The 26,136-nt window shown below is 46.7% G+C and overlaps 1 protein-coding gene across 7 annotated transcripts in view; it reads right to left on the bottom strand.

Moving 5' to 3' along the window:
* Window positions 1-26,136, bottom strand: part of JAKMIP1 (janus kinase and microtubule interacting protein 1) — a 223,070-nt gene that overhangs the window by 111,717 nt on the left and 85,217 nt on the right. For all 7 annotated transcript variants that reach the window (XM_075346871.1, XM_075346876.1, XM_075346870.1 and 4 more), the window contains 4 exons: window positions 25,405-25,701; window positions 22,169-22,663; window positions 7,433-7,657; window positions 4,685-4,804 (listed from right to left, as the gene is read on the bottom strand). In XM_075346871.1, the coding sequence (XP_075202986.1) occupies window positions 4,685-4,804; window positions 7,433-7,657; window positions 22,169-22,663; window positions 25,405-25,533 (969 nt within the window). In that variant the 5' untranslated portion in view covers window positions 25,534-25,701. The remainder of the gene's footprint in view (window positions 1-4,684; window positions 4,805-7,432; window positions 7,658-22,168; window positions 22,664-25,404; window positions 25,702-26,136) is intronic.

The raw sequence follows: 26,136 nt of genomic DNA, 5'->3' as shown, positions 1-26,136 counted from the left end.
GTGCCCAAAACGTAAAAAACTTACTGACCGCTGTCGCACATTTGCACTAGACGAGAGGTTTTTCTTGATTCATAGTTAAAGGGAATCGGTCAGCAGGTTTTTGCTATAAAAGCTGAAGCCAGCATGCTGCAAGGGTTAACACAAAAAGTTCAGGCATGCCTGTGTTGTCATTGTCCAATCTTTTGTTTATTTGCTATGTCTGTTTTAGCAGCCAGACCCTTATTGCTGTGGGTAGCTGTCATGTTGTTCGCCACACCCCCACTTGTGATTGCACATTGACAGTGAGGTGTCAATCTTTATACAGTGCCTGGTGTGGGCAGGGACAGCCCTCTCGACTCTGCTGCATAACTAAAGCTAAAAATTCAGATGGTCTCAGAACGGCTATAGCCAGTAATCTAAGTGATACATCGTTAGATTCAGAATGTCTTCCTGACTCATGCTGCTCTCAGATGAGGTAGCAAAAACCTGCTGACAGATTCCCTTTAAAGGCAGACAGGAATTTTATTTTATTGTTCATTTGCTTCCTAAATGCAATGTTAAAGGGAACCGGTCATCTGTTTCATGCTGTCCGAACCAGTCAGTATAAATCATGTTTGAAACTCTGACGGGGACTATGCATTTCGGCTGACTACTCCAAGGCTGGCCCCGGTGGCTTCTTCTTCCTCCACTAGACATGATTGACAGGTCTCTTCTTATGTGTCAGAGGAAAACAAAAAACGAAAAAAAACGGAGTATTCAAGGGCTGAATATATAAAATATCAATCTTTATTGAATATAAATATTAAAAGTTTTTTTTCAGTTTATTACAGTTATATAATGGTGCTAGTGAGAAACAAATGTGAAGACCCACATGTTGATGGGGAGCAGAGGCAGAAACCACCATAAAAGAGGGAAATAGTCTGAAAGGGAACCAAATAAGTAAGGGGATAATCATAAGTGGCTGGCAGGTGAGGTACCCCTATCATCAGCATAGTATATGTATAATAACATAGGCCAAATCAGCCTCCCACAGTCAAAACAAGGCAGAGGCACCAAAACAGCCAGTCACATAATATGAAGTAAATAAAAGTCCCAGGACTTACACATAGTAATGGAGGTGGTCACCAGAGCATCCCACACCAGCAAAAATGCCCTCCTACGCGCGTTTCGCAACACGAGTTGTTGGTAGCTTTTTCAGGGAAGGTGAAGCTACAAACAACTCGTGTTGCGAAACGCGCGTAGGAGGGCATTTTTGCTGGTGTGGGATGCTCTGGTGACCACCTCCATTATTATGTGTAAGTCCTGGGACTTTTATTTACTTCATATTATGTGACTGGCTGTTTTGGTGCCTCTGCCTTGTTTTGACTGTGGGAGGCTGATTTGGCCTATGTTATTATACATATACTATGCTGATGATAGGGGCACCTCAGCTGCCAGCCACTTATGACTATCCCCTTACTTATTTGGTTCCCTTTCAGACTATTTCCCTCTTTTATGGTGGTTTCTGCCTCTGCTCCCCATCAACATGTGGGTCTTCACCTTTGTTTCTCACTAGCACCATTATTTAACTGTAATAAACTGAAAAAAACCTTTTTAATATTTATATTCAATAAAGATTGATATTTTATATATTCAGCCCTTGAATACTCCGTTTTTTCGTTTTTTGTTTTCCTCTGAGCCTTATGGAATGGCATAGATATTGATACGAGATGTGCCCTTGTTCAATTTTTTTGTGTCTCTCTTCTTATGTGTGTAGCAAAGTGATTGAGGAAGGAAGAAGCCACCGGAGACACGACTGTAAGGCCTAAGCCACACGGCATGAAAATCGGACAGAGTAGAATGAGATAAAACATCGCATTCCACTCGGACCAATATTAGCCTGTGTGTCAGCGCACATGAGCAATTATTTTGTCAGCCCCAATCAGACCGAGAAAACAATCGCAGCATGCTGCAACTGTAATGCGAGACTCTTTCCCTCACACTCATTCAAGTGTATGGGGTGAGAGAAAGATCGTACTGCACTCGCGATACACCGGTGTACCGCGAGTGCAAGCAAGAATGACAATAGGCGGCAATGGAGGAGAGAGGGAGATAAATCCCTCCCCTTTTCAGCACTGGGCTCGGCCCTCCTCAGTGCCGGCCCGGCCCCCGCAGCTGAGGTCTGATCGCACGGTCGGACCTCAGTCGTAGTGACACTCGGCTCTGCTGTACTGCCAGCGTGAGCTAAGTATCATGTGAGGATCGCATTAGTCCCCGTGTGGCCCTGGCCTTATAATGTAGCCATTGTCTGATTCATACAGGATGGGCTTCAGCCAGTAAGAATAAGATGACATGTTCCCTTTAAGCAATTTTAATTTTTGTTTTTTAACCTTTTGCTTTAAAAGGGAATCTTTCACCAGGTTTTTTTCTCCTCCATCTGAGAGCAGCATAATGTAGAGACAGAGACCCTGATTCCGACGATGTGTCACTTACTGAGCTGTATACGGTTGTTTTGATAAAATCAATGTCTTCTCTGCTGTAGATCTAGCAGTTATACAGAGCTCATGAATATGTTGGACTACCTGGCAACACACCAAGTAGTCCTGCTAATGATAATCTACTGCTGATTAAACAATCATGTTATCAAAACTACACTAAGTAGCCCAGTAAGTGACACATCGCGGGATCAGGATCTCTGCCACTACATCATGCTGCTCTTAGATTAGGAAGCAAAAACCCGTTGACAGATTCCCTTTAAAGTTTCTGTACATCCTTTAGCTAGCAGAGTCATCTGTAACAATCAGTCAGCACTCCCTTTTCTCAGTTTTAGGGAGAATAGCTAAGAGGAGGATTGTACACAGATCTGCATTGGAAAGAGGAAAGTATCTAAAGTCTTATGGAAAGAAGAGAAAGCTAAGAAAACAGGCTACAGATGAGGAGGAAAGCACATGGAGATGAAAGAAGTTTGCGCGTGACAAGTGGCTGCTGAGGCCATTGATTAGATGCAATCGTCTGGTGAATCATGAGATGCTGTAGGACCAGTGGACTTTTTTTTCTTCAAAATCTCTCATATAAACATTTATATATAATAAATGCAAAAATTGTTTTCCCAATTTTCCAAGATCTCCGCTTGCTGTCATGAATGGGGAACCTTTACTGTTTACAAGTGAAAATTAAACAAGTATCAAAAGGATTTTGTCCATAGCAAGCAGCATTAAAATCTGTGTGTATTACATACGGACCGAAATTGAATTTACCTTGAATTTAACCTCGAATAATGCAATGAATAAAATATGTAAACACATGCAGACTGAATTGACCCGCTGCGCATTTTAAAATCACCCGGCAGTATGTAAAATATGCTCAAAGTTGTGTATCTCTAAAGGGTGCTTTACATGAGACGATCGTCGGGGTCACGGTTTTTCTGACGCACATCCAGCATCGCTTGCGACGTCGCCCTGTGTGACACCTCCGAGCGACGCAGTATCGCTCACAAATCGAGAGTCGTGTACTCGTCGCTAGGTTTCATAAAATCGTTTATGAAACATGGCACCGGGTGTTAATCATTCCCGTGGCAGCACACGTCGCTCCATGTGACACCCCGGGAACGATGAACATCGCTTACCTGCGTCCCGCGGCTCCCACCGGCTATGCGGAAGGAAGGAGGTGGGCGGGATGTTTACATCTCTCTCATCACCGCCCCTCCGCTTCTATTGGGCGGCAGCCGCGTGACGTCGCACATCCCACCCACTTCAGGAAGTGGATGTTCGACGCCCTCAGCGACGTCGCCCGGGAGGTAAGCACGTGTGACTGGGGGTTAACGAGTTTGTGCGCCGCGGGCAATCAATTGCCCGTGACGCACAAACGACGGGGGCGGGTACGATCGATCGTGAAATCGCACGATATGTCGTCCCGTGTAAAGCAGGCTTAAGTCTATGCAGAAATGTTCTGCAACAAATACGCATTTTCCGGCAGAAACGCACCAAAAACTTAGTGCTTATTTATTACTAGCTGTAGTAGCCGGCGTTGCCCAGGATAGTAACTGTCTCTTTGTCTCTCTCCCAGTCTGTCTGTGTCTGTCTGTCTGTCTCTGTGTGTCTGTCTGTCCCTGTGTGTGTCTCTTTCTGTCTTTGTGTCTGTCTTTGTCTGTGTGTGTCAATCTCTATCCGTGTCTGTGTCTATATCTCTCTGCCTGTCTCTGTATCAGTCTCTCTCTCTCTGTCTGTCTTGTTCCAGGTCTGTCTCTTTTCCCCCTGTCTATCTTTTTCCCTGTCTGCCTGCCTCTGTCTCTCTCTTTGACTGTCTTTGTCTCTCTCTGTCTCTTTCCCTGTCTGTCTGTCTCTGTCTGTGCTTATGTCTGTCTGTCTCTCTCTATCAGTCTCCCCACCGACATCTTATTACCTCACACATAAGCTTCTTATACTAACAATTTATTTTGTTCCTATAGCAACCAATCACAGTTGCTATTAATAAGCTGTAGCTCCTATCTACATTGGCTTTAATGGAGACAGGTGTTTTGGAGAGTATCTGTAAACCACGGGGTTAAATTTTCCTGTCAAAACAGTATGACATTCCCCGAGACACATGGGGCATCTGTGCAAAATTTTGTGATTGTAAATGCGACGGTGCAGATTCCTTTAGCGGACATACACACACATACACACATACATACACTTAGCTTTATATATTAGATTTTATGATAAAACGGTCAGGACCCGTCACACACCAGCTCGTTGCGTTCATCGGAGAGCAGGGTATTCCTATCTTCCAGCTTCCTGATCACAGCATACAGTTCGGCAATCTTTAACTGGAATCTTCTCAGGTCTCGGTCATCCATATGTTGATCCTAGAAAGGGGGGCAAAATAATATCCTGTTAGATGTACTGTAATTTGCCAATGTTTTCCAAAGACCCCTTTATTTTTGCCACAGAAGAGCCTTTTCAGCTTCACAACACCTCTTTTTGTGCCTCAGGATACCAATTTGTGAGATTTTTGTGACACAGATCATTATTTTCTTTTATAACACAAACTACATGTCTGACACATAATTCATAGCTCGAGCGATCCCTGTAACAAATTATTTTATTCACAGGGAGTCCCCAGGTCATGAACTAGGATGAATGGTTATCAGGAAAAACGGGTATCATGCCGCGCCTATCACAAAATCCAGGATGCAGATATTATAAATCAATGTCTTTTATTCACAAAGAAGATAAAGGTCTACGCGTTTCAAGGGTCACAGCCCCCTTCCTCAGGACAAATATCAAAATTATCCTGTCATTGATATACAGTATGTCCTGAGGAAGGGGGCTGTGACCCTTGAAACGCGTAGACCTGTATATTCTTTGTGGATAAAAGACATGGATTTATAATATCTGCGTCCTGGATTTGGTGATAAGCGCGGCATGAAACCTGTTTTTCCTGATAACCATTAATTTTAAGTTCTTCGGGGCTGCAGCTGGTTTCAACCTATGACTACGCTATTATAGGAGTTGTGACGGTCACAACCCCTAGAGGTGAATGCTTCCACAACCTTCTTTATTGTTGTTTACCTTTAAGGTACTGTTACACATAACGAGATCGCAGCTGAGTCACGGTTTCTGTGACGCAGTAGCTATCTCGTTATGTGTGACACCTACCAGCGATCAGGCCCCTGCTGTGAGATCTCTAGTCGTTGCCGAATGGTCCAGGCCATTTTCTTCAAAGGCGATGTCCTGCTGGGCAGGACACATCTCTATGTTTGACGCTGTGTGACAGGGTCACAGTGACTGCTGAGAGCGTTATACAGGTCGCTACTGCGACCTGTATCGTTCCTGCATCGTTGGTAAGGTCTGACTGTGTGATATCTCACCAGCGACCTCCCAGCGACTAACCAGCGATCCCTATCAGGTCGCATCGTTTTCGGGATCGCTGGTAAGTCATTGTGTGTGACTGGGCCTTAAGACCCTATTGCGCTCTTGCTGTCCACAGTCTCCTTTTCTGCCAGGTCATGAACTAGACAGGTTATGTAGATTTGTTTGTAACCCTAATTTGTATGTAAAAGTGGAATACGGCCAACAAAAATAAAAAAAAAATCTCTCCATCTCGCTGACCTCTCCAGCTGCCCATCATACGATCCTCTTTCCACCGTAGCATGGAGCCTTTCTGGCCTCTTCACTATAAGGGCCGTTTCACACCTCCAGTATTTTGCCGGAAGCCAGATCCAGCACACATGCAGTACAGTTACATTCAATTACAGTGGAAGCACGATACCATGCGGATACATGCTTCATACACAACTGCATGTGTCCACATGGTGTCGCGCTTCCACTGAAAATGAATGTAACTGTACTGCATATGTGCCGAATCCGGCTTCCGGCAAAATACTGAAGGTGTGAAACGGCCCCAAGCCAGAACGTCCTCTGTCCAGGCCTCGGAGGTCACCGTGCATCATAAGGTCCGGCAGCTGGTTCTGACATCACAATCTTCCAACACCATGACCTCCGGGGCCTGGACACAACAGGAAGTCCTGGCCTATAGTGAAGAGGTGGAAGATAGGCAGTCCAATTGTTTTTGGTGGTCCAGCTCACTTGGCTCCGTTCACAAAAAAAGAGACGGATCTTCAGGATCCCTAATAAATATGCATTCAACCCAGGCAAAGCGAACTAGAGGTGAAAATAAAAAAGCACCATAGGGTGAGACCTGATGAAATAGGGGTGAGGGGGAAGACAGAAATCTCCTCACCTGGGATGGTTGTGTGAGACACCACCACTATGTAGATACAAACGCTGCTGCAGATCCACGGGTATGGAGACACAAAGTCGGAATATATTGAGGTAGGAAGAGGTTCCTCTGCGCTGCCCATATAAACAATGAGTCTGATGAAATGAAACCGGATTGATCTACGCAATTCAAGGCGATCTTGCCTCTTCTTCAGGATAAAACCATCTGGTTTTATCCTGAAGAAGAGGCCAGATCACCTCAAAACACATAGGTAAATAAAATCGGATTAATTTCATGTGGCTCATTGTTTGGTTATTTGGGCAGTGCAGAGGAACCACTTCCTACCTCAATATACACAACATACACTTTATACCTCAATATACAACCAAGGGCGAACACATTTAAGATAACGTTTACGTAGCCAAAACCCTGCCCACCTGTGACCAAAACTCCGCCCATTTATCAAATTAATTGGCCCGTTGAAAGTGGGCAGGGTTTGTTCAGATGGGTGGGGTTTCGGACGCAGTTAGGAGACTGTTCTTTGTTTCGATTGGTCGCGACTGACCCATCACTAGAAGTGGAATGCAACGACAGAACGTAGAGGAACAAACGGAAGGTAGCGAGCATTGAGGTGGCCAGATAAGTGAGGGATGAGGTATTATCTTACCTTTGTAACTAGGAAACGTCAGATGTTTAGAAGTCGGGGACTGACTATATTCTCAACTGATCTACAGTTGGGATCTATCATACAGGTTCTGCGTCTATTACTTGCCTCTTTTACTTTTACTGTGTGACCCATGAGTTCATAGATGTCGGTGACACCGGTGGGCAGCTCTTTCTTGGGACTGCTGTGGTACCGCTCGGCTTCCTTTGCCTGCACCAACTGCTCATCCAGAGCTTCTTTCTGCAGAAGCAATTTTTGTGTGTGACCGGCCTGCACACCCAGTTCCTTCTCCAGTGCCAGAATTACTCGCTCTTTGCTTTTAATCTCATCCATCTGAAAGTGAAAGATAAGAAAAATTATTACAGTAACCCCTAAGGATTAATTGAATTTATAATATACCGTTTCCCTATTCAGTATCTGTTCCCAGTTTGGCCAATGTGGTTTTGTGTGAATCGATCTTGTTCATTGTCTCATGAAATGTTCCTAATATGCTACGTGTTCCTGTAGCTCACTTTTAGTAAGATCCCGGATGGCTGTCAATGACTGGAAAAAAAATTATTCTTTAAAAAGGGTTTTGTTTAGAATAAGCTGTCGTATTTGTGTATATGAGGAATGCACATTTTAAAAAAAGAGCGAACGAGTAGAGACCAGCGCTGCCCCCAAGTGACATCAAGTACAGGGGCAGTGCAGTTGTCTGCTTTCCTGCACGCCGGGTAATTTTTTACAATGCACACTGACAGTGCCTCTAATCAGAGCTGGCGAGGGAGTGCACTGTCATTGTGCACTGAGAAGAATGATCCTGCTGAACATCTGGTCAGAATTAACAACAGTCGTATGCTCAGTAGAGCAGGGACTAACCCGGCTCCCGAAACGGACGTCACTGATGACTCTTTGATTCACAAATGAAGCGTCATCACATAGAAAACAGTAAAGAGAAACAAAAATACAATATAGCAGTTAGTGTAGTGATGGAAAAATAGGGACTTTTTACATAAAGTATAATAAGATTAGATTATGACATTAGATAGACATTTAGGATTAAAATAAGGTTTCGTTTTCGGACCACCCCTTTAAAATATAAAAATGCAAAAATTATGAATCTGGTCCAAAAAAGCTTTGGAAGCTGCAGAATGACGTACAAGAGCCGATGTAAATTAGGGTCAGTACAAAATAAGAAGAGCAACTTATTTCACATTTCACATGTAAAAATAGAGCTTCAACCCCTTTACGGCAAAAAGGAAATCAAAGATTTACATTCCAACTTCTTAAACGTTGCATGAGTCATGGAATAGTATCCAAAGTAACAGGCGGTTGTCATGGTTACCGGCCATTGTGACGGGAGAACACTATGGGATGTATTCAGTGCTGTAAATAAGTTGTTCTTCACTCGCAGTACTAGGTCTTTCCCTTAAAAAAACGAAAAAAAAAAAAACAACACATGCCCCCGCCCCCCCAATCTAAGTACTTAGATTTTTTTTTTACGTTTCCAATACACTAGTCATTCTACTAGATTCATATTTCATTTTCTGCTCAGATGACTTTCAGCAGTCTCATTATCACCAGAGTCAGGATTACAATGACTCAGTGGATTCTGAAATAGTAGTCTATTGCAAGACAGTTTAATATCCATGGGCCCAATAGGAAGTTGGTGGCTCATGTTACACCTAGCAATCAGTATGAAAATTGCAAGATTTATTTATTTTTTTATTTTTTTAAATAGACATACCAAAAAAGGTAAAAAAAAAAAAAAGATTAAAATTAAAATTTAGAAAAATGACATTTAACATAATAACCCGATTTAAACAATTGTGCAATTTGTGGTTAGTCAAGCTATTTCCAAAGTATTACAGGATGTGAAGAAAGTCTTAAAAGGGAATAGGTCACCAGATTTCTGCCATTTAATCTGAGAGCAACATAACATAGGAGCAGAGATCCTGATTCCAGCGATGTGTCACTTACTGGGCTGCTTAGTTTAGTTTTAATACAGGAGATCATCATTAGTGGACTACTTGGCATGCTGCAGGTAGTCCAGCATATTCATGAGCTCTGTATAACTGCTAGATCTGCAGCAGAGAAAACAGTGATTTTATCAAAATGACAGCAAACAGCTCAGTAAGTGACACATCGCTGGAATTAGGGTGTCTGTCTCTATATTATGCTGCTCTCAGATGGGGGAGCAAAAACCTGGTGACAGATTCCCTTTAAACATGTAAGACAGGAATATGCAAGTTACAATCCCTCTTATTCTGTACAGTACATCTGGGGAGAAAATTAGGTAAAGCAGAATAAATATTTTCGGAGACTCCATTTCCTGTTAATGAGGTAACAATATTTAACATGTCTGTAGAATATGAAATAAATATCTGAGAACATACAATGCTCCCTCTAGTGGCAGCTGATGGAAGTCACATTATTACTCTGTCAGTTGTGTCCAATTCATTTTCCCTGAGGGCCACATCAGCATTATTGTTGCTTTCTAAGGGCCGCTTGTAATTATAAGGGCTCATGCAGATCTCTATGCCACATGGTACGAACATGGACTGTAATGCACAAACTGGCCAGGCGCTATAAGGGGGCCGCCCCTGAGTCGTGGGGCTAAGGGGGCCGCCCCTGCGTCGAGGGGCTAAGGGCGCCGCCCCTGCGTCGAGGGGCTAAGGGCGCCGCCCCTGCGTCGAGGGGCTAAGGGCGCCGCCCCTGCGTCGTGGGGCTAAGGGCGCCGCCCCTGCGTCGTGGGGCTAAGGGGGCCGCCCCTGCGTCGTGGGGCTAAGGGGGCCGCCCCTGCGTCGTGGGGCTAAGGGGGCCGCCCCTGCGTCGTGGGGCTAAGGGGGCCGCCCCTGCGTCGTGGGGCTAAGGGGGCCGCCCCTGCGTCGTGGGGCTAATGGGGCCGCCCCTGCGTCGTGGGGCTAAGGGGGCCGCCCCTGCGTCGTGGGGCTAAGGGCGCCGCCCCTGCGTCGTGGGGCTAAGGGCGCCGCCCCTGCGTCGTGGGGCTAAGGGCGCCGCCCCTGCGTCGAGGGGCTAAGCATGAGCCCTTATAATCACTGTGTAGAACGTAAAAATGACTTTATAATACTCCACCTAAACAGTCGGTTCGGTGCAGAATAGTCAGATGAGTGTCTCTGTTCTGCGGGTGCGGCGCCTCCTCTTTTAGCCATCTTTGTCCTCCTTCTGAAGCCTGGGTGCATGACGCGTGCTACATCATTCACACTCGCCGGCATGGAGGTCCTGCGCAGGTGCATTTTGATCTCCATTAGCAGGGCAGATCAAAGTATTGTAGTGCGCCTGCGCAGGACCTCCATGCCAGCTAGTGTGAATGATGTAGTACGCGTCATGCACCCAGGCTTCAGAAAAAGGAGGACAAAGATGGCCGAAAGAGGAGGCGCAGGTACCAGAGAACAGAGACACCCATCTGACCATTCTGCACCAAACCGACCGTTTAGGTGAGTATTATAAAGTCATTTTTCCATTCTACACAGCGGCCTGGGCTAGTGTTCTAAAATACTGTATATAAGAGCCCACTGGTGGTGGCCGCAGCTTATGGGGGCCAAATCTGGTGACAGGTTCCCTTTAATGGTGGCAAATATTTGGAGTGACAAGAGGTTGTCCTAGCAGTGGACAACCCCTTGAAGTGTCAATTTATCAGTCATTTCCTAAATATTTTTTAGACTTTTTTTGAGCCAGATTTTTTCGCAGGTTTTCCCCATGTTTCTTGTGATTTCATTTTACTGTTACTTTCCTGTAATTTTTTTTTTCTGTCCATTCTCAAAAAAGAAATGCTAGCAGGTTTGTTTTTTTAAAGCAAATACATCAAAATGCTCAAAAAAAAAAAAAAAGTCTATGTTTTTTGGGCATAGTTTGAGCTTTCCTATGAATCATAAAATACGGAGTGACTTCAAAGCGGAAAACAAAAGAATGACCATGTTTCATCATTTATCTGCTACACGCAACCCCGAAGTGGTTAAAAGGAGTAGCAAATTACTAAAAACATACGAACAACATAATCATTTTTCCATAGATGTGCATGTTTTGTTGAAAATTTTTTCATAGCTTGTTTCCAGACTTTTTTCTGAATCAGTTGGCATTAAAAAACTTACTGAAGCAAAAATTGATGATACGAGTAAATGTATTAGACCCGCATTACATTATACTCATAAAATTCTAAATTCTATTAATATCTATTAAAAGATTCCAAAATTGGATGTAGCCATTAAAAAAAAGTTGATGTTTTGGCTTTAAAAAAAAAAAAAAAAAATGCTGGAGCTTTGGGGGATTGATGTAGTAAGTATTGTTTTATTTTATTTTTTTATATATATATTTAATTGTAATACCGTATTTTTCGGATTATAAGACATATGTTTGGGAGGAAAATGAGGGGTGCGTCTTAAAATCCAAATATAGGTTACCGGGGGCTGTCTGTGCGGTGACCGGGTGCGTTCGAGTTGCCAGGTGCCTGTGGCTGTGTGCCCTTGGATGAGAGCTCCATCTGTGCATGCGCCACTCCAGGCGCCATCATTTGAAGTGGGACCGCGGACAGACTGAGACACTCACCATACTGGCATGCTCCACCACTGACCCGCCTCCGCCGCTGCTGCCGTCGCTGCTAACTGCCGCTGCCACCACGGACCCACCTCTGCTGATGCCACTGACCCGCCGCTGCTGACTGCCGCTGCCACCACGGACCCACCGCTGCTGACGCCACTGACCCGCCGCTGCTGACTGCCGCTGCCACCACGGACCCACCGCGGCTGCCAGCACAATCTCTGCCTCCTGTGTCCCTGCTTCACCACCACTGCTGCCTACCTCCGGTAAGACAACACCGGAGTATAAGACGGACCTCATTTTTAATTTTTTTTTATCTTTTTTTCTCTGTAAATTTGGGGTGCATCTTACAATTTGGTGCATCTTATAAAATGAAAAATACGAATACGAACTGTGGAAGAAAAACCTATAATGGTTGTGACAGTCACAAGACTATGCAGGCATATAGAAATCCGGCAACAGGCAAAAGGAACATCAAATTTTGATTTGATGTTCCTTTTGCCAGTTGTCCTGATGAAGGGAGCTGTGACTCCTGAAACGCGTCGACCTGTGCATGTTATTAACGAAGCATTTAATCTTCTTCTGAATCCATCGAGTACTTGCCGCGGATGCAAGACCCTTCCTCTATTTCTCTCTGTTATCTAAAATGAAAAATACGGTACTTCATATTATTTGGTCATATTTGCAACCATTTAAAAATTGCCTTTCTTTTTCGCTCCTAATTGGGAGACCCAGACAATTGGGTGTATAGCTATTGCCTCTGGAGGCCACACAAAGTATTACACTTAAAAGTGTAAGGCCCCTCCCCTTCTGGCTATACACCCCCAGTGGGATCACTGGCTCACCAGTTTTGTGCTTTGTGCGAAGGAGGCAACACATCCACGCATAGCTCCACTTTTTAGTCAGCAGCAGCTGCTGACTATGTCGGATGGAAGAAAAGAGGGCCCATACTAAGGGCTCCCAGCATGCTCCCTTCTCACCCCACTGTATGTCGGAGGTGTTTGTAAGGTTGAGGTACCCATTGCGGGTACGGCGGCAGGAGCCCACATGCTGATTCCTTCCCCATCCCTTTTTACAGGGCTCTGGGTGAAGTGGGATTTACCGGTCTCCAGGCACTGAGACCGTGCTCCATCTACAGCCCCTGGAGAAGATGCTGGATGGAGCGGAGTACATCAGGGACATGGCCCTGCTTCCTCAAGGTACTCTGTGTCCCCGTGCATTTGGCGCTCACACCGCAGCATGCTGGGTGTTGTAGTGCGCCGGGGGACATCAGCGCTGCGGCGCCTGTGCCATGGCCTCATTCAGCTTCGCTGAAGCAGGCTCACTTATGGGAATGGGTCGCGCCGGCCGCTGGGACTGCGGCGCGGCTGGCACTTGTAGTGCGCCGGGGACTTCAGCGCGGCCTGCGCTTTTACGGCGGCCGCGCTGATAACTAGAGTCCCCGGCTTTTGCGGCCTGCTTCCGTTCGTTCCCCGCCCCCAGACCTGCCAGTCAGGAGAGGGGCGGGACGCTGGCCACTTCTAGGAATCGGTCGCGCCGGCCGCTGGGACTGCGGCGCGGCTGGCACTTGTGGTGCGCCGGGGACTTCAGCGCGGCCCGCGCTTTTACGGCGGCCGCGCTGATAACTAGAGTCCCCGGCTTTTGCGGCCTGCTTCCGTTCGTTCCCGCCCCCAGACCTGCCAGTCAGGAGAGGGGCGGGACGCTGGCCACTCCTAGGAATCGGTCGCGCCGGCCGCTGGGACTGCGGCGCGGCTGGCACTTGTGGTGCGCCGGGGACTTCAGCGCGGCCCGCGCTTTTACGGCGGCCGCGCTGTTAACTCGAGTCCCCGGCTTCTGGGCCTAGTCTCCCTTCGTTACCGCCCACAGCCCTGACAGTCAGGGTAGGGGCGTGACGCTGCATAGCACAGCAGCGCTGAGAGCTGGAGTATGTTTTGCATACTCCACCCCTCTCACTGTGTGCACTGTGAAACCGGATTCCCGCACTTTCTCAGGCACGCCCACGGCTTCCTTCTCTACAAGGACGCCGGCAGCCATTAGTGTCAGTTTCTGTACGATACAGAGACAAGTGTGGAAGACCCTGGCATTCTGATAGTCACACAATCGCTGCAACAGGCGTTAAGCAGCACCTGTGGTGCTAACCCCACTAGTGCAGAAGTGCACTTATAGATATGCTTGTACTATATACATTGCACTGTTTGGTCGCACGTTGTATATACCCTCCTGGATTATGCGGAGGAGTTATCAGCATATTCTCTGTGTAAAACAAAAGGTGCAGAACCACATGTTTTTCTATACAGCTGGTACAGCATGTACGGCTATACGGCCGGCAGGTTACATACACTCCCATTGTATGCACTAATGGCCAGGGGATGAGGACGGTGTCTGCAGTATTTACTGACAGTTTTTCTGAGACTATGGCTATGATACTAGAAGCCTAGCAGTCCGGACATGTCTCTCACAATATGGGCACTGTTGAATCATTGATCCATGGCCCCCCTCAGTGTGAACAACTAACAGCTCCGGGAATGTCACACGCATCCCAGAGTCACGGCTCTGCACGGACGTCAGTCCCAGACAGCCTAAGCGGGCCCACTATGAGCGGCCTCGGTTTCATCAGGGTCCTAGCAGAAGGACTCGCTGTGTAATGAGGCGGAAGTAGCGGCTCAGGATTCTGATCCTGAGACCGCTCTCAATCTGGATACACCTGATCGTGACGCCATAGTAAATAATCTTATAGCGTCCATCTATAGAATGTGGGTTATTTCTCACAGCTCCTCCAGTGGAGGAGTCAGCTTCACGTATTTTTCTGGACCACTCTGCCTTCAGAGAGGCAGTCCAGGAACACCACGCTTATCCAGATATGCGCTTCTCCAAACGGCTTAGGATACACGTTATCCCTGTCCCCTGACTTGGTCAGGGACTGGACCCAGTGTCCCAAGCGGCATCCTCCAATCTCCAGGCTTGTAGCTAGATCCATAGTTGCAGTGGGAGATGGAACTGCTGTTGGCTCCGGCATTCTCTCCCTTGGGGCACTCCAAGCTATTTCAGCTTGTCTTACACAGATTGACACGGTTACACGTACATCTGTGCCGCAGGTGGCATCCTTAACCTCTCAAATGTCTGCATTTGTTTCTTACGCGATTCAGGTTGTCCTGGACTATGCGAACCGTGCGGCGGTAGCCTCCGCTACTCCGTGTTTTTAAGCAGAGCCTGGTCTGCTCGTTAAGTGAATGGAAGGCAGATTCTGCTTCCAAAAAAGGTTGCCTAACCAGTTGCCTTTTTCTGCTGACCGACTGTTTGGTGAATGTAACCATTAAACAGTCCAGGGGTAAGGATTCATCCTTTCCTCAGCCCGGACACAACAAACCCCAACAGAGCAAGAGGCAGTCGGGGTTTTCGGCCTTTTCGAGGCTCGGGCAGGTCCCATTTTTCCTCGTCCAATGTGGACTCAAAAGGATCAGAGGAGCTCAGATTCTTAGCGGGCTCAGTCACGCCCAAAAAAGCGACAGTCTGAAAACCCGCTTCCAAGGCGGCTTCCTCATGACTTGCGGCCTCGGTCGGTAGCAGGCTCTCCCGCCTTGGCGATATTTAGCTGCCATAGGTCAATGACCATTGAGTGTGAGACATTCTGTCTCACGGGTACAGGATAGAGCTCACTTCTCGTCCTCCAACTCGATTCTTCAGAATTTCTCCACCTCCCGGCCGAGCCGCTGCTCTTCTGCAAACAGGGTGCACTCTATAGGCAGAAAGAGTGATGACCCCCGTTCCTCTTCAGGAACAAGGTCACGGTTTTTACCCCAAATTCTTTGCGGTACCTATAACAACGGGCCGTTCCGTCCCGTTCTGGATCTAAAAATGCTCAGCAAGCTCGTGGACACCAGGCGGTTCCGGATGGAATCCCTCCGCCATGTCATCGCCTCAAGGTCCCAAGGATATTTCCTAGCATCATTAGGCATCAAGGATGCTTATCCACACGTGCCGATTGATCCAGAGCACTAGCGTTTCTACGCTTCGTTATAGGAGACGAACACCTTCTGTTCGTAGCTCTACCTTCCGGCTAGCGACAGTCCCACTGGTCTTCGCCAAGGTCAGGGCAGCAGTAGTCACAGTCCTGCACTCTCAGGGTCACTCTGTGATCCCGTATTTAGACGATCTACTTGTCAAGGCACTCTCTTAGGAAACATGCCAACACTGCCCGAACGTTGCGCTGGAGACTCTCTAAAGTTTTGGGTGGATCATCAACTTTTTAAAGTCAGATCCGACCCCGACCCTATCGATAACATATCTAGGCATAGAGTTTCTTACTCTCTCAGCGATAGTGAAGCTTCCGCTAGACAAACAGCATTCACTACGGGCTGCAAGCTCTTCTTTAAGAACCAGTCGCACACATTGAGACGCCTCATGCACTTCCTACGTAAGATGGTAGCAATGGAGGCAGTTCCTTTCGCGCAGTTTTACTGCGTCCACTACAATGGGACATTCTCCGCCAATGGGACGAGGAGTCGACGTCCCTCAACAGAGTCGTCGTTCTTTCTCAGGCGGCCAAGGAATCTCTACGGTGGTGGCTTCTTCCCACCTCTTGGTCAAAAAGAAGGTCCTTCCTATCCCCATCCTGGGCGATAGTTACGACAGACGCGAGTCTATCAGGGTGGGGAGCAGTTTTTCTCCACTACAGCGCTCAGGGTACGTGGACTCAGCAAGAGTCCACCCTTCAGATCAATGTTCTTGAACACAGAGCAGTGTATCTTGCCCTACAAACCTTCCAACAGCGGCTGGAAAGCAAGCATATCCGACTTCAGTCGGACAGCTCCACAGCGGTGGCATACATCAACCACCAAGGAAGAACGCGCAACCGGCAAGCCTTCCAGGAAGTCCGGCAGGTTCTGATGTGGGTGGAAGACACGGCATCCACCATATCCACAATTCACATCCCAAGTGTGGAAACTAGGAAGTTGACTTCCTAAGTCGCTGAGGTGTGGCCGAAAGAGTATGGTCTCCTCACCCGGACGGGTTTCAGGAGATCTGGCGCCGCTGACAGAGGCCGGACGTCGATCTAATGGCGTCACGGCACAACAATAATGTGCCAGCTTCATGGCACGGTTTCACAATCATCGAGCTCTGGCGGCAAACGCCTTAGTTCAGCATTGGTCGCAGTTCCAGCTACCTTAGGTGCCACCTCTGGCATTGTTGCCCAGAGTACTGCGCTAGATCAAGACCGACTGCGGCCGCGCCATCCTCGTCGCTACAGATTGGCCGAGGATGTTGTGGTACTCGGTTCTGTGGTGCCTCACGGTAGGCTAACCGGGGGCACTACCAGACCAATCAGACTGGCTGTCTCAAGGGCCATTCTTCCATTTGAATTCTACGGCCCTCAACCGGATGGTGTGGCATTGAGTCCTGGAACCTAGTGTCGTCAGGATTACCTCAGGACGTGGTTGCCACCATGAGACAGGCTAGCATACCAACGTCCGCCAAGATTGACCACAGGACGTGGAAGATATTCTTATCTCGGTGCTCGGCGCAGGGTGTTTCTCCCTGGCCGGTTGCATCGTCTATGTTTCCTTCCTTCCTGCAATCTAGGTAGGAAAATGGGTTGTCGCTCAGTTCCCTTTAGGGACAAGTCTCAGCGCTATCTGTATTTTTTCAGAAACGACGACTTCCTCAGGTACGCACGTTCCTACGGGGAGTTTGTCTTCTCAGCACTCCGTACAAGCGGCCGTTAGAGCCCTGAGATCTGAACAAGGTTCTAATTGCTCTCCAGATGCCGCCTTTCGAGCCTTTGAAGGATGTCTCCCTTCCCGCTTTTCACGGGAAGTGGCCTTCTAGTAACGGTCTCGTCTCTTAGGAGAGTTTCCGAGCTAGCAACGCTCTCATACAAACTCCCTTCCTGGTCCTTCACCAGGACAGGGTAGTTCTGCGTCCGGTTCCGGAATTTCTCCCTAAGGTGGTATCCCACTTTCATATCAATCAGGATATCACCTCACCTTCTTTGTGTCCTCGTCCAGTCCATCAATTTCAGAAAGATTTGCATCTGTTGGTTCTGGTGAGAGCACTCAGGTTCTACTTCCCGCATGGCGCTCCTGCGCCACCCGGATGCACTCTTTGTCCTTGTCGCTGGTCGGCGTAAACAGTCGCAAGCTTCCAAATCCACCCTTGCTCGGGGGATCGAGGAACCAATTCTTGAAACCTACAGTTCTACTGGGCTTCTGGTTCTCTCAAGGCCGAAGGCCCATTCTACCAGAGCCGTGGGTGCATCCTGGACATTACGGCACCAGGCTACGGCTCAGCAGGTGTGTCAGGCACCTACCTGATTGGGTCTGCATACTTTTACCAAGCATTTTCAGGTGCATACCTACGCTTCGGCAGACGCCAGCCTAGGTAGATAAGTCCTTCAGGCGGCAATTGCCCACCTGTAGGAAAGGGCTGTTTGACGGCCCTATCACGAGGTATTCTTTTACCCACCCAGGGACTGCTTTTGGACGTCCCAATTGTCTGGGTCTCCCAATTAGGAGCGAAAAAGAAGAAGGGAATTTTGTTTACTTACCGTAAATTCCTTTTCTTCTAGCTCCAATTGGGAGACCCAGCACCCGCCCTGTTTTCTCGGGGTTTTTCTGTTTTTTCGGGTACACATGTTGTTCATGTGGTATGGTTCAGTTCTCCGATGTTTCCTCGGATTGAATTGGTCTTTAAACCAGTTATTGGCTTTCCTCCTTCTTGCTTTGGCACTAAAACTGGTGAGCCAGTGATCCCACTGGGGGTGTATAGCCAGAAGGGGAGGGGCCTTACACTTTTAAGTGTAATACTTTGTGTGGCCTCCAGAGGCAATAGCTATACACCCAATTGTCTGGGTCTCCCAATTGGAGCTAGAAGAAAAGGAATTTACGGTAAGTAAACAAAATTCCCTTCTCTCTCTCCCTATAGCAGAATTGTAAAGAGGCGAGGCGGGGGGGGGGGGGGGTGTTCACCTACAACTGGGCACGTGGTTTTGGAAACTACTTAAAATGCTGATCAGTACACATGGGCGCTGGAGAATTGTCGCTTCTGCATAAGCAGTTTTATTATAAAATGACTGTTTTGTGCAGTTCATATACAGAAAACAACAGATGTAAAAGGCCTAAATTGGAAAAAAACAGCCTCACACTGTAATTTTGCAGTTGCCATGTGTAAAAGAAGAGGCCAGATGGTTTTGTCATTCAGCCGCAAAATTCTCAAATTGCAAAAGTGCAAAATGAATATAAGGAATGAAGAGGAAAAATAGTAGATATCTAGTGATGAGCGGGCACTACCATGCTCGGGTCCTTGGCACTTGCAATGAGCAGTTGGATGCTCAAATTTGTGCGACTCGTACCCGAGTATAATAGAAGGCAATGGGGAAATCTTGAAAAATGCTTGTATTCCCCTCTGACTTCCATTATACTCAGGTACTCGAGTTGTGCCAATCCGAGGATCCAACTACTGGTTACGAGTACTGAGCGCCTGAGCATGGAAGTCCCCGCTCATCACTATAGATAAAGTTTCCATAATATAGCGAAACTAATCCAACATCAACTTATAAAAGATTTGCTTTCATTTTTTCAATACCTAATTGGCACTTTGGAATAACACTTGTGGTGTCCATAGGTCAGGACCTATGAGTAAAAAGCCTTTAGGCTCAAATGTGCCAGATTCTAAGATGCCGATTAGGGTCTAGATGAAGAAATGACTTATTTTGCAGAGACGCTGAATTTTTCTCCAAGAAGCTTAGAACTTTCTGTAACTTGCACTCCACTAAGGTGTAAGTGGAGGTGTACCGCCCCTGCAGCAGTCGGACTGCTTGGATTGGGGCAGCGGCCACTCAAATAAAAAGGGGGGGGTTATTTACAAGGGATAGTTCGTGACGCCATCCGTGGTTCGCGGTAAGGGGAGTACCGAAGCTGCCGGTGGGAGTACCCGGGGCTGATGGAGCAGGGCAGCCAGATGGTGATCCCTCCACAGGTAGTGAAGGCCCCGGGGCTCTGTAGAGATGGTGGATGGTACAGTGGAGGTGATGTGCAGTTGTTAGTGCAGCCAATAAACAGACTGACACAGGAGTAAGCCAAGTCTCTGGGTAGAGCTGACGCTTTCGGGAGCCCGTCCGGGAATCCGTCCCCACTGGGTCCGGAGCCGACCTCCTCGCACAATTGTATAGATGTTTCTGAGTGACCCATTGGCCTGAAGCGGTCAGGGTCCCGCTCCCTATAATGATATAGTGGAGCTGTGCTCTCAATGGCTGACACTTGGGATTTCAGTGGGCTGCATACGTCGGAAAGCCCTATCCCCCTCGTTGTGTTGATGCCTTCGATCTCTGAGCTCTTGGGGAAAGTTCATAAAGAGACTATCCTCCACAGGTTAATTATCAAGTTGCGTGAAGCTACTCCCCGATCTAGGGTCAATGCTCGGTACTGGTCTGGTTACTGGACGTTCTGGTGCCGACCGTTCTCCAAAACTAAGTCTGTTACACCTCCTCCAATACCCTGCGACCGGGTCTCCGACTCCTCTGGTCCAAGACCACCGTCTGCGACCCAACCAAGGTCACACAGGGAGCTCCAACTCCCTCATCTCCTCACTCTTTGAGGGCTACTACTCGACACTCCTCTCACTTTCAGAGCTGACTCTAAACTGACTTCCTTCCCTCCCACCAGTCTGCCTGACCCCTAGGCAGGTGGCCCTATTCCAACTAGACCGCACACTGGTGTGCCTGACAGGGTGTGGTTAGGATTTAAGTGCTGATGTAGGCAAAACCAGTGTGTAGGAACCCAGAACCATGGAGGGTGGGTTCTGCACCATGAGACACAAGGGTGCAGTTCCCTGTGACACCCTGATAGAGTCAGGGGCGTCACACACACTCCTTTACATAGATCATACTTGGCTACTTTTGTAAAATGTCAATATAGAATGTGTTTGTGGACATGTGGAGATATTTTGTTTTTAATTTTTTTTTTCGGGGGGGGGGGGGGGGGAACACTTATTTTCTGCTACCAAAACATAAGTCCAGACGCCAGGGCTCAACATCATAATGAAAAAAGCACTGGGGAAATGCTGTCATGTCGGAGGTTTGTGTGGCACCCAATGGATGTCAACTAATCCAACAGACCAAGAGGTTTCTCCATTTTGACATAGTATCCTGGATTTGGCAAATATGAAGTAAATGAGGCTGATGGACATGGTGACTAGGTCCACTTAAGTGAGCTGATTTTACTTCCGTATTTACATTTTCCATGTTCAAATCGGCCAGTAGCTATGTGTTTACAACACCATCCAAGGCAAGGTTAACGCCAAATATCCTCCCCTCTCATCACACCACCTTGGGCTCCCTTGTTTCTCTGATATTGCCACTTATTTGAGTGAGGCAAACAAGAGAGTGTAAAATATGAACTTTGGGGTCCTTTTGCCCTCCCTTCCGGAGGAGTCTTTCGTTATTTGGCATGGTAGACTGACTACACAATAGTACCTGACCGAAAAAGATTGACACTGTTGGCTCTACTGCTTGCCTTATACACATGTATTTTTATCCGTCAGGGGAACGTCTTGATACCGTTTTTCAGATACTCAGACCAAAGTACCCAACGGTGGTGAGCGAGGAGGACAAAGTGGTGTGAACCTGTCTCTACAAGGAAGAATTAACTGCTTATACTCTGGAAAAGTAAACTCGCCCCCCTCCCCAATGCTGCTTCTTTCACATCTAGTAGAGGCTCAATGGTTCCATGTACGGGGGGTGGGGTAAATGGAAACTTGTGGCCAACAACAACAAATATTGGGGGACAGGCGGGAGGGCCTTATACATATCTAGATAGTGGGCTGGTCCCATCAAAATCAGCGGGTTTGACATCACATCTTTCTGCAGGCTGTAAGCAATATTGTAGCTCAGCACTGGCCATATCAATGGAGCTGAGCTACCATGACAGCCACAACCCACACAGGAGTATTGAAAGAAAGCAGCCATGTTTTTATAATTATATACAAATATTTTGGAGGTTGATAGATGAGACATAGTGGAGTACTAACATATGGATAAAGCTGAAATAGTAATAAAAAACTGAATTCTACAGTGGGAGTTCACATATGTACTGACAGTTTTCTGACTTCTACATCCCAGCGATGGGCCATTATCATAGTTTTTAAGGTTGAAGGGAGACTCTAAGGGGCACTCTGCACACTACGACATCGCAGGTGCAATGTCGGTGGGGTCAAATTGAAAGTGAAACAGATCTGGCGTCGCAGGCGATATCGTAGTGTGTAAATCCTTTAGGATACAATTAACGAGCGATTAACGAGTTCTACTCAACTCACCAGTCTGCGGATATCCCGTTCAGATTCCCGCTTTATCCGGGTAATTTCATCCTGATGCGTCTGATACGCTATCCGGAGATCGGACGCCTTTGTCTTATCCGCCTGCATGACATTGTTCAACGTCTCCTCCAGTTGTCTTTTTCCGGTTTTTAGTTCTAGGATCTCCTGATGAAATTTAATACGTTCTCCATCAAACGACCTCTTGGCTTCCTCTCTGGCTTCGTTCAATAAAGCCGTCTTTACTTTGTCTGCGGCACCGTCCCGTAAAACATTGACCGTAGATTGTAAACGCTGAATTTCGCTGTCTTTGATTTTGACCACACGGGTTACATCAAGTTCGTGCTGGCGTATCAGTGCCTCTCGGACGGACTGAAGCTCCTTCATCTTCTCCTCGTGTAACTTGGCTTTCAGTTCTGTTACATATACAGTATGTCGGTGCTGTTCCTGCTCCCTGTCTTGCTTGGCGTCTTGGAGCTTTTCTCGAAGCTTCACCACCTAAGAACACAAAAAAAAAGAGAAAATTTATCTAACTACTGCTTAGAAATGTGTTATTGGTGAAGATCCCACCCATAGGACCTGCTCTTACAGCTGGTGGGTTTGCTGACCGCCATTCTGCAGATCACTTTATAAATTATGTTGTCCTACCAATGTGTCGGCCACTAGTTGTCTCCTATCCTGCTTTCAATTGTCTGTTGTCAATGTAATCGGTCTTTAACAGCACAGATGCCAGATTACATCAAATCTCAAATATTTTTTTTTTAGTTTCAATACTAATTAAAAGAACAGCAGACTTATTAATAATTCTTTACCAATGGTTGTAGTTGCTAAGCAACAGCTTTAGAATGTTTAGAATGTTGCGTGTGGTTAGCGTTAGAACACGGCGGTGGCCACGCCCCCTGGCATTCTACAGAGCGGTGGCCAGTCGCCAGACCTAGAATATGTTCTCTTGTCCTAAATTAGGCCAATGAGGAAAAATGAGGGCAATATCTAATTATATTATCGGAGTAGTAGATGCTACCAATTCAGTGAATTTGTAAATGTTAATATTTTCCTTTAAGGGGTTAACTCCGATTCTCAAATCCTGAGCACAACAGAATTGGGCCTGTGGCACACAGATTGTCTGTCTCCTTATTCCTATCATTTATTAAAAGGAAGGAAAAAGCCAGACGCTCACTTTCTACTTTTTCCCAAATAACCTAAAGGAAAAATGTACAGTAAATGCATTTATCTTCTTTCCTGAAATAGATTCAGTTATCCAATTTCCTGCATTTGTCTCCTACTTATGTTAATAATTCACTGGTACAAAAAGAACCAAGTCTCTGCAAGCAATTACACATAGAAAATGTAGATATAGCGCTTGTAGTCACTGACGCACAAGAATACATATATACATATCTCAGCCATAAAGATAAAAGCACTAAAAAACACCACTATCTACAATGTATGGACAAAAGAATTGGGACTCATCTTAATTACTGAATTCAGTTTTTCCCATTCAGTTTGATTGCTCCTGGATTATAACATTCGGTGCATTCCCCAGTGTACAACATCCGGGCCCTCACCCCCCGGTGTATGACATCCTGCCCCTCTCCCCCTGGTGTCTAACAACTGGCCCCCAATGTATAAAATCCTGCCCCTTTCCCCCTGGTATACAAGTATAACATCTGACCCCTCTCTCCCTCTGGTGTGTAACATTCAGCCCCACAGTGGGTAACATCCGGCCCACAATGGGTAACATATGGCCCCCAATGGGTAACATCCAGCCCACAGCGTGTAACATCCGGCCCACAGCGTGTAACATCCGGCCCACAATGTGTAAGGCTGCTTTCACACTACGTTTTTTAACATGCGTCAAGAATGTTTTTTTAAAGCAAAAACGGATCCAGTGCAAATGCGTTTTCATTTCAATGCATTTGCAATGGACTCGCGTCAACATGCGTTCACATGCGTTTGCGTGTGTTATGAGGATCCAGCGACTTGCAGTTTAACTTTTTTCAAAAATGCTACTTGTAGCGTTTTTGAGCTGCGTCCAAATATTGCAAATTGCTGGATCCTGACTATACTGCACGCAAACGCATGTGAATGCTGGCATGCTGATAGACAGGATCCTGCTTGCTCTACTGAGCATGCCCAGAAACCAGCCTGGCGTGATCAGTCTGTCTCTCCCCCTCCCTCTCCCCCCCCACTCTCCCCCGCCTGAGAGCGGCGGACACTTGTAACCAAGGTAAATATCGGGTAACCAAAGCGCCTTGCTTAGTTACCCGATGTTTACCTTGTTACGTGTGCAGGGAGCAGGCAGCCCGGCTCCTAGTAGCTGCGGATGCTAGAAACCAAGGTAAATATCGGGTAACCAAGCAAAGCGCTTCGCTTAGTTACCCGATGGTTACCTTGGTTACCAGCGTCTGCAGCTGTCAGATGCCGGCTCCCAGTCTATCACGTTCAGTTCCCCTCACTCCCGATCACATGACTTCAGTGCCCGCCCATAAACTTCAAGTGGCAGGATCCTGCAAAATAACACATGCGTTTGCATGCGTTTTTCTTTGTAAAAACAGGTTCCACTTTTACAGCAAAAAAACGTTCATGACGCATGTTAAAAAAAAACGTAGTGTGAAAGCAGCCTAACATCCGACCCCGTACAGAGACACGGTCTGATCATACCACATCTCCTGGGCCGGGGAGGATGGAAAAGAAAGTGTCCAGACATTACAGCACAGGATCACAGAAAATTATTTTTGTGAGGTAAAACATTTTCCTGCTTATTTTTAAAAAATGTTTTACCTCAAAGAAAGAATAATTTGCAATCCCGTGCTGTAATGTCTGTATACTCTACTCCTTCCTCCCTGGCCCAGGAGATGTGGTATGATCAGACCATGTCCCTGTACGGTCAGACACGGCCATTACACAGTAGGGTTACATATATAAGATCTCAGCACAGAAACATTTTTTTTTTTAAACATCCAATTGTGGAATTTATTATTATTCCAATATCTTTTAAATGAAATTTGTGGGAAAATCACTTTAACATCATTACAAATACTGCTCCATGGCTGAGCAGCTGCACACATCACCAAGCACAATGCCGAGCGTTGGATGGAGTGGTGCAAAGCCGCCACCACTGGACTCTGTCCATACAGTGCATACCTCATTCTTTAATATCAGTACATTAAATAGTAGTGCCTTATCCCATGGTGATTGTGTCCATGCTGGATATAATATATCATGCCGCTTTACTGTACCTTGTGTTTTTCCTGCTGAAATTCAATTTGGATCTGAGTGAGCTTTGTCCGCAGCTCCTCGTTGGCCGTCTGAAACGCCTCCATCTCTACTTCACACTTGTCTCCTTTGGCTCTAGTTTTCTTTGACATGTTTCTGGTAATTGTGTCCACACCACACACAACCAACTGCTTCTATCCCAACCAATTTCTCTTTGGCATCAATAAGTGTAGAAAAAAAGAAAAAAAAAAAATCAACCTTTTTTTAATTCACAAATCTCATGTGTGCGACTCTTAGCCATCCTCCTCCTCTCTGATCACCTGCGCGAGAAGAGACAAGAGGGAGAGAGCATTATTAAAAAGGCAAGTAAAAGGAAACCGTCAACAAGCAGGATACAGGCTATAAATAAACCCTACCAGGGCTCCTAAGTTTTGAATTCCTGGATGGTAAAAAGGAATTAATGGGATTGTCTGATGAGGTTAACCTTTGGAAGATCAGTAAGAGCGAGTCCCGTCCTGGCACACATGAGCTGCCCACCTATGACATAGAAAGGCCGTCATCTAATTACCGCCATTGTCATGATGTTCCCTGTGGCTGCTGCCCTCTTGTAGATACATTTCCAATACAAATAGCACATGTTGTATTGTGTTCAATAGGATTAAGAGTTAATTCATTTAGATCTAGCTATAATCCAAATCAAACATCACTGATATGCATCATCATATACATATATATGATCTGCCTTATTAGGTTTT

This window comes from Anomaloglossus baeobatrachus, chromosome 1 (genome assembly GCF_048569485.1).
Source record: "Anomaloglossus baeobatrachus isolate aAnoBae1 chromosome 1, aAnoBae1.hap1, whole genome shotgun sequence".
In the NCBI taxonomy this organism is placed as follows: Eukaryota; Metazoa; Chordata; class Amphibia; order Anura; family Aromobatidae; genus Anomaloglossus; species Anomaloglossus baeobatrachus.
The sequence above is the reverse complement of the archived record's forward strand: the minus strand, read 5'-3'. Positions and strand labels throughout refer to the sequence as shown.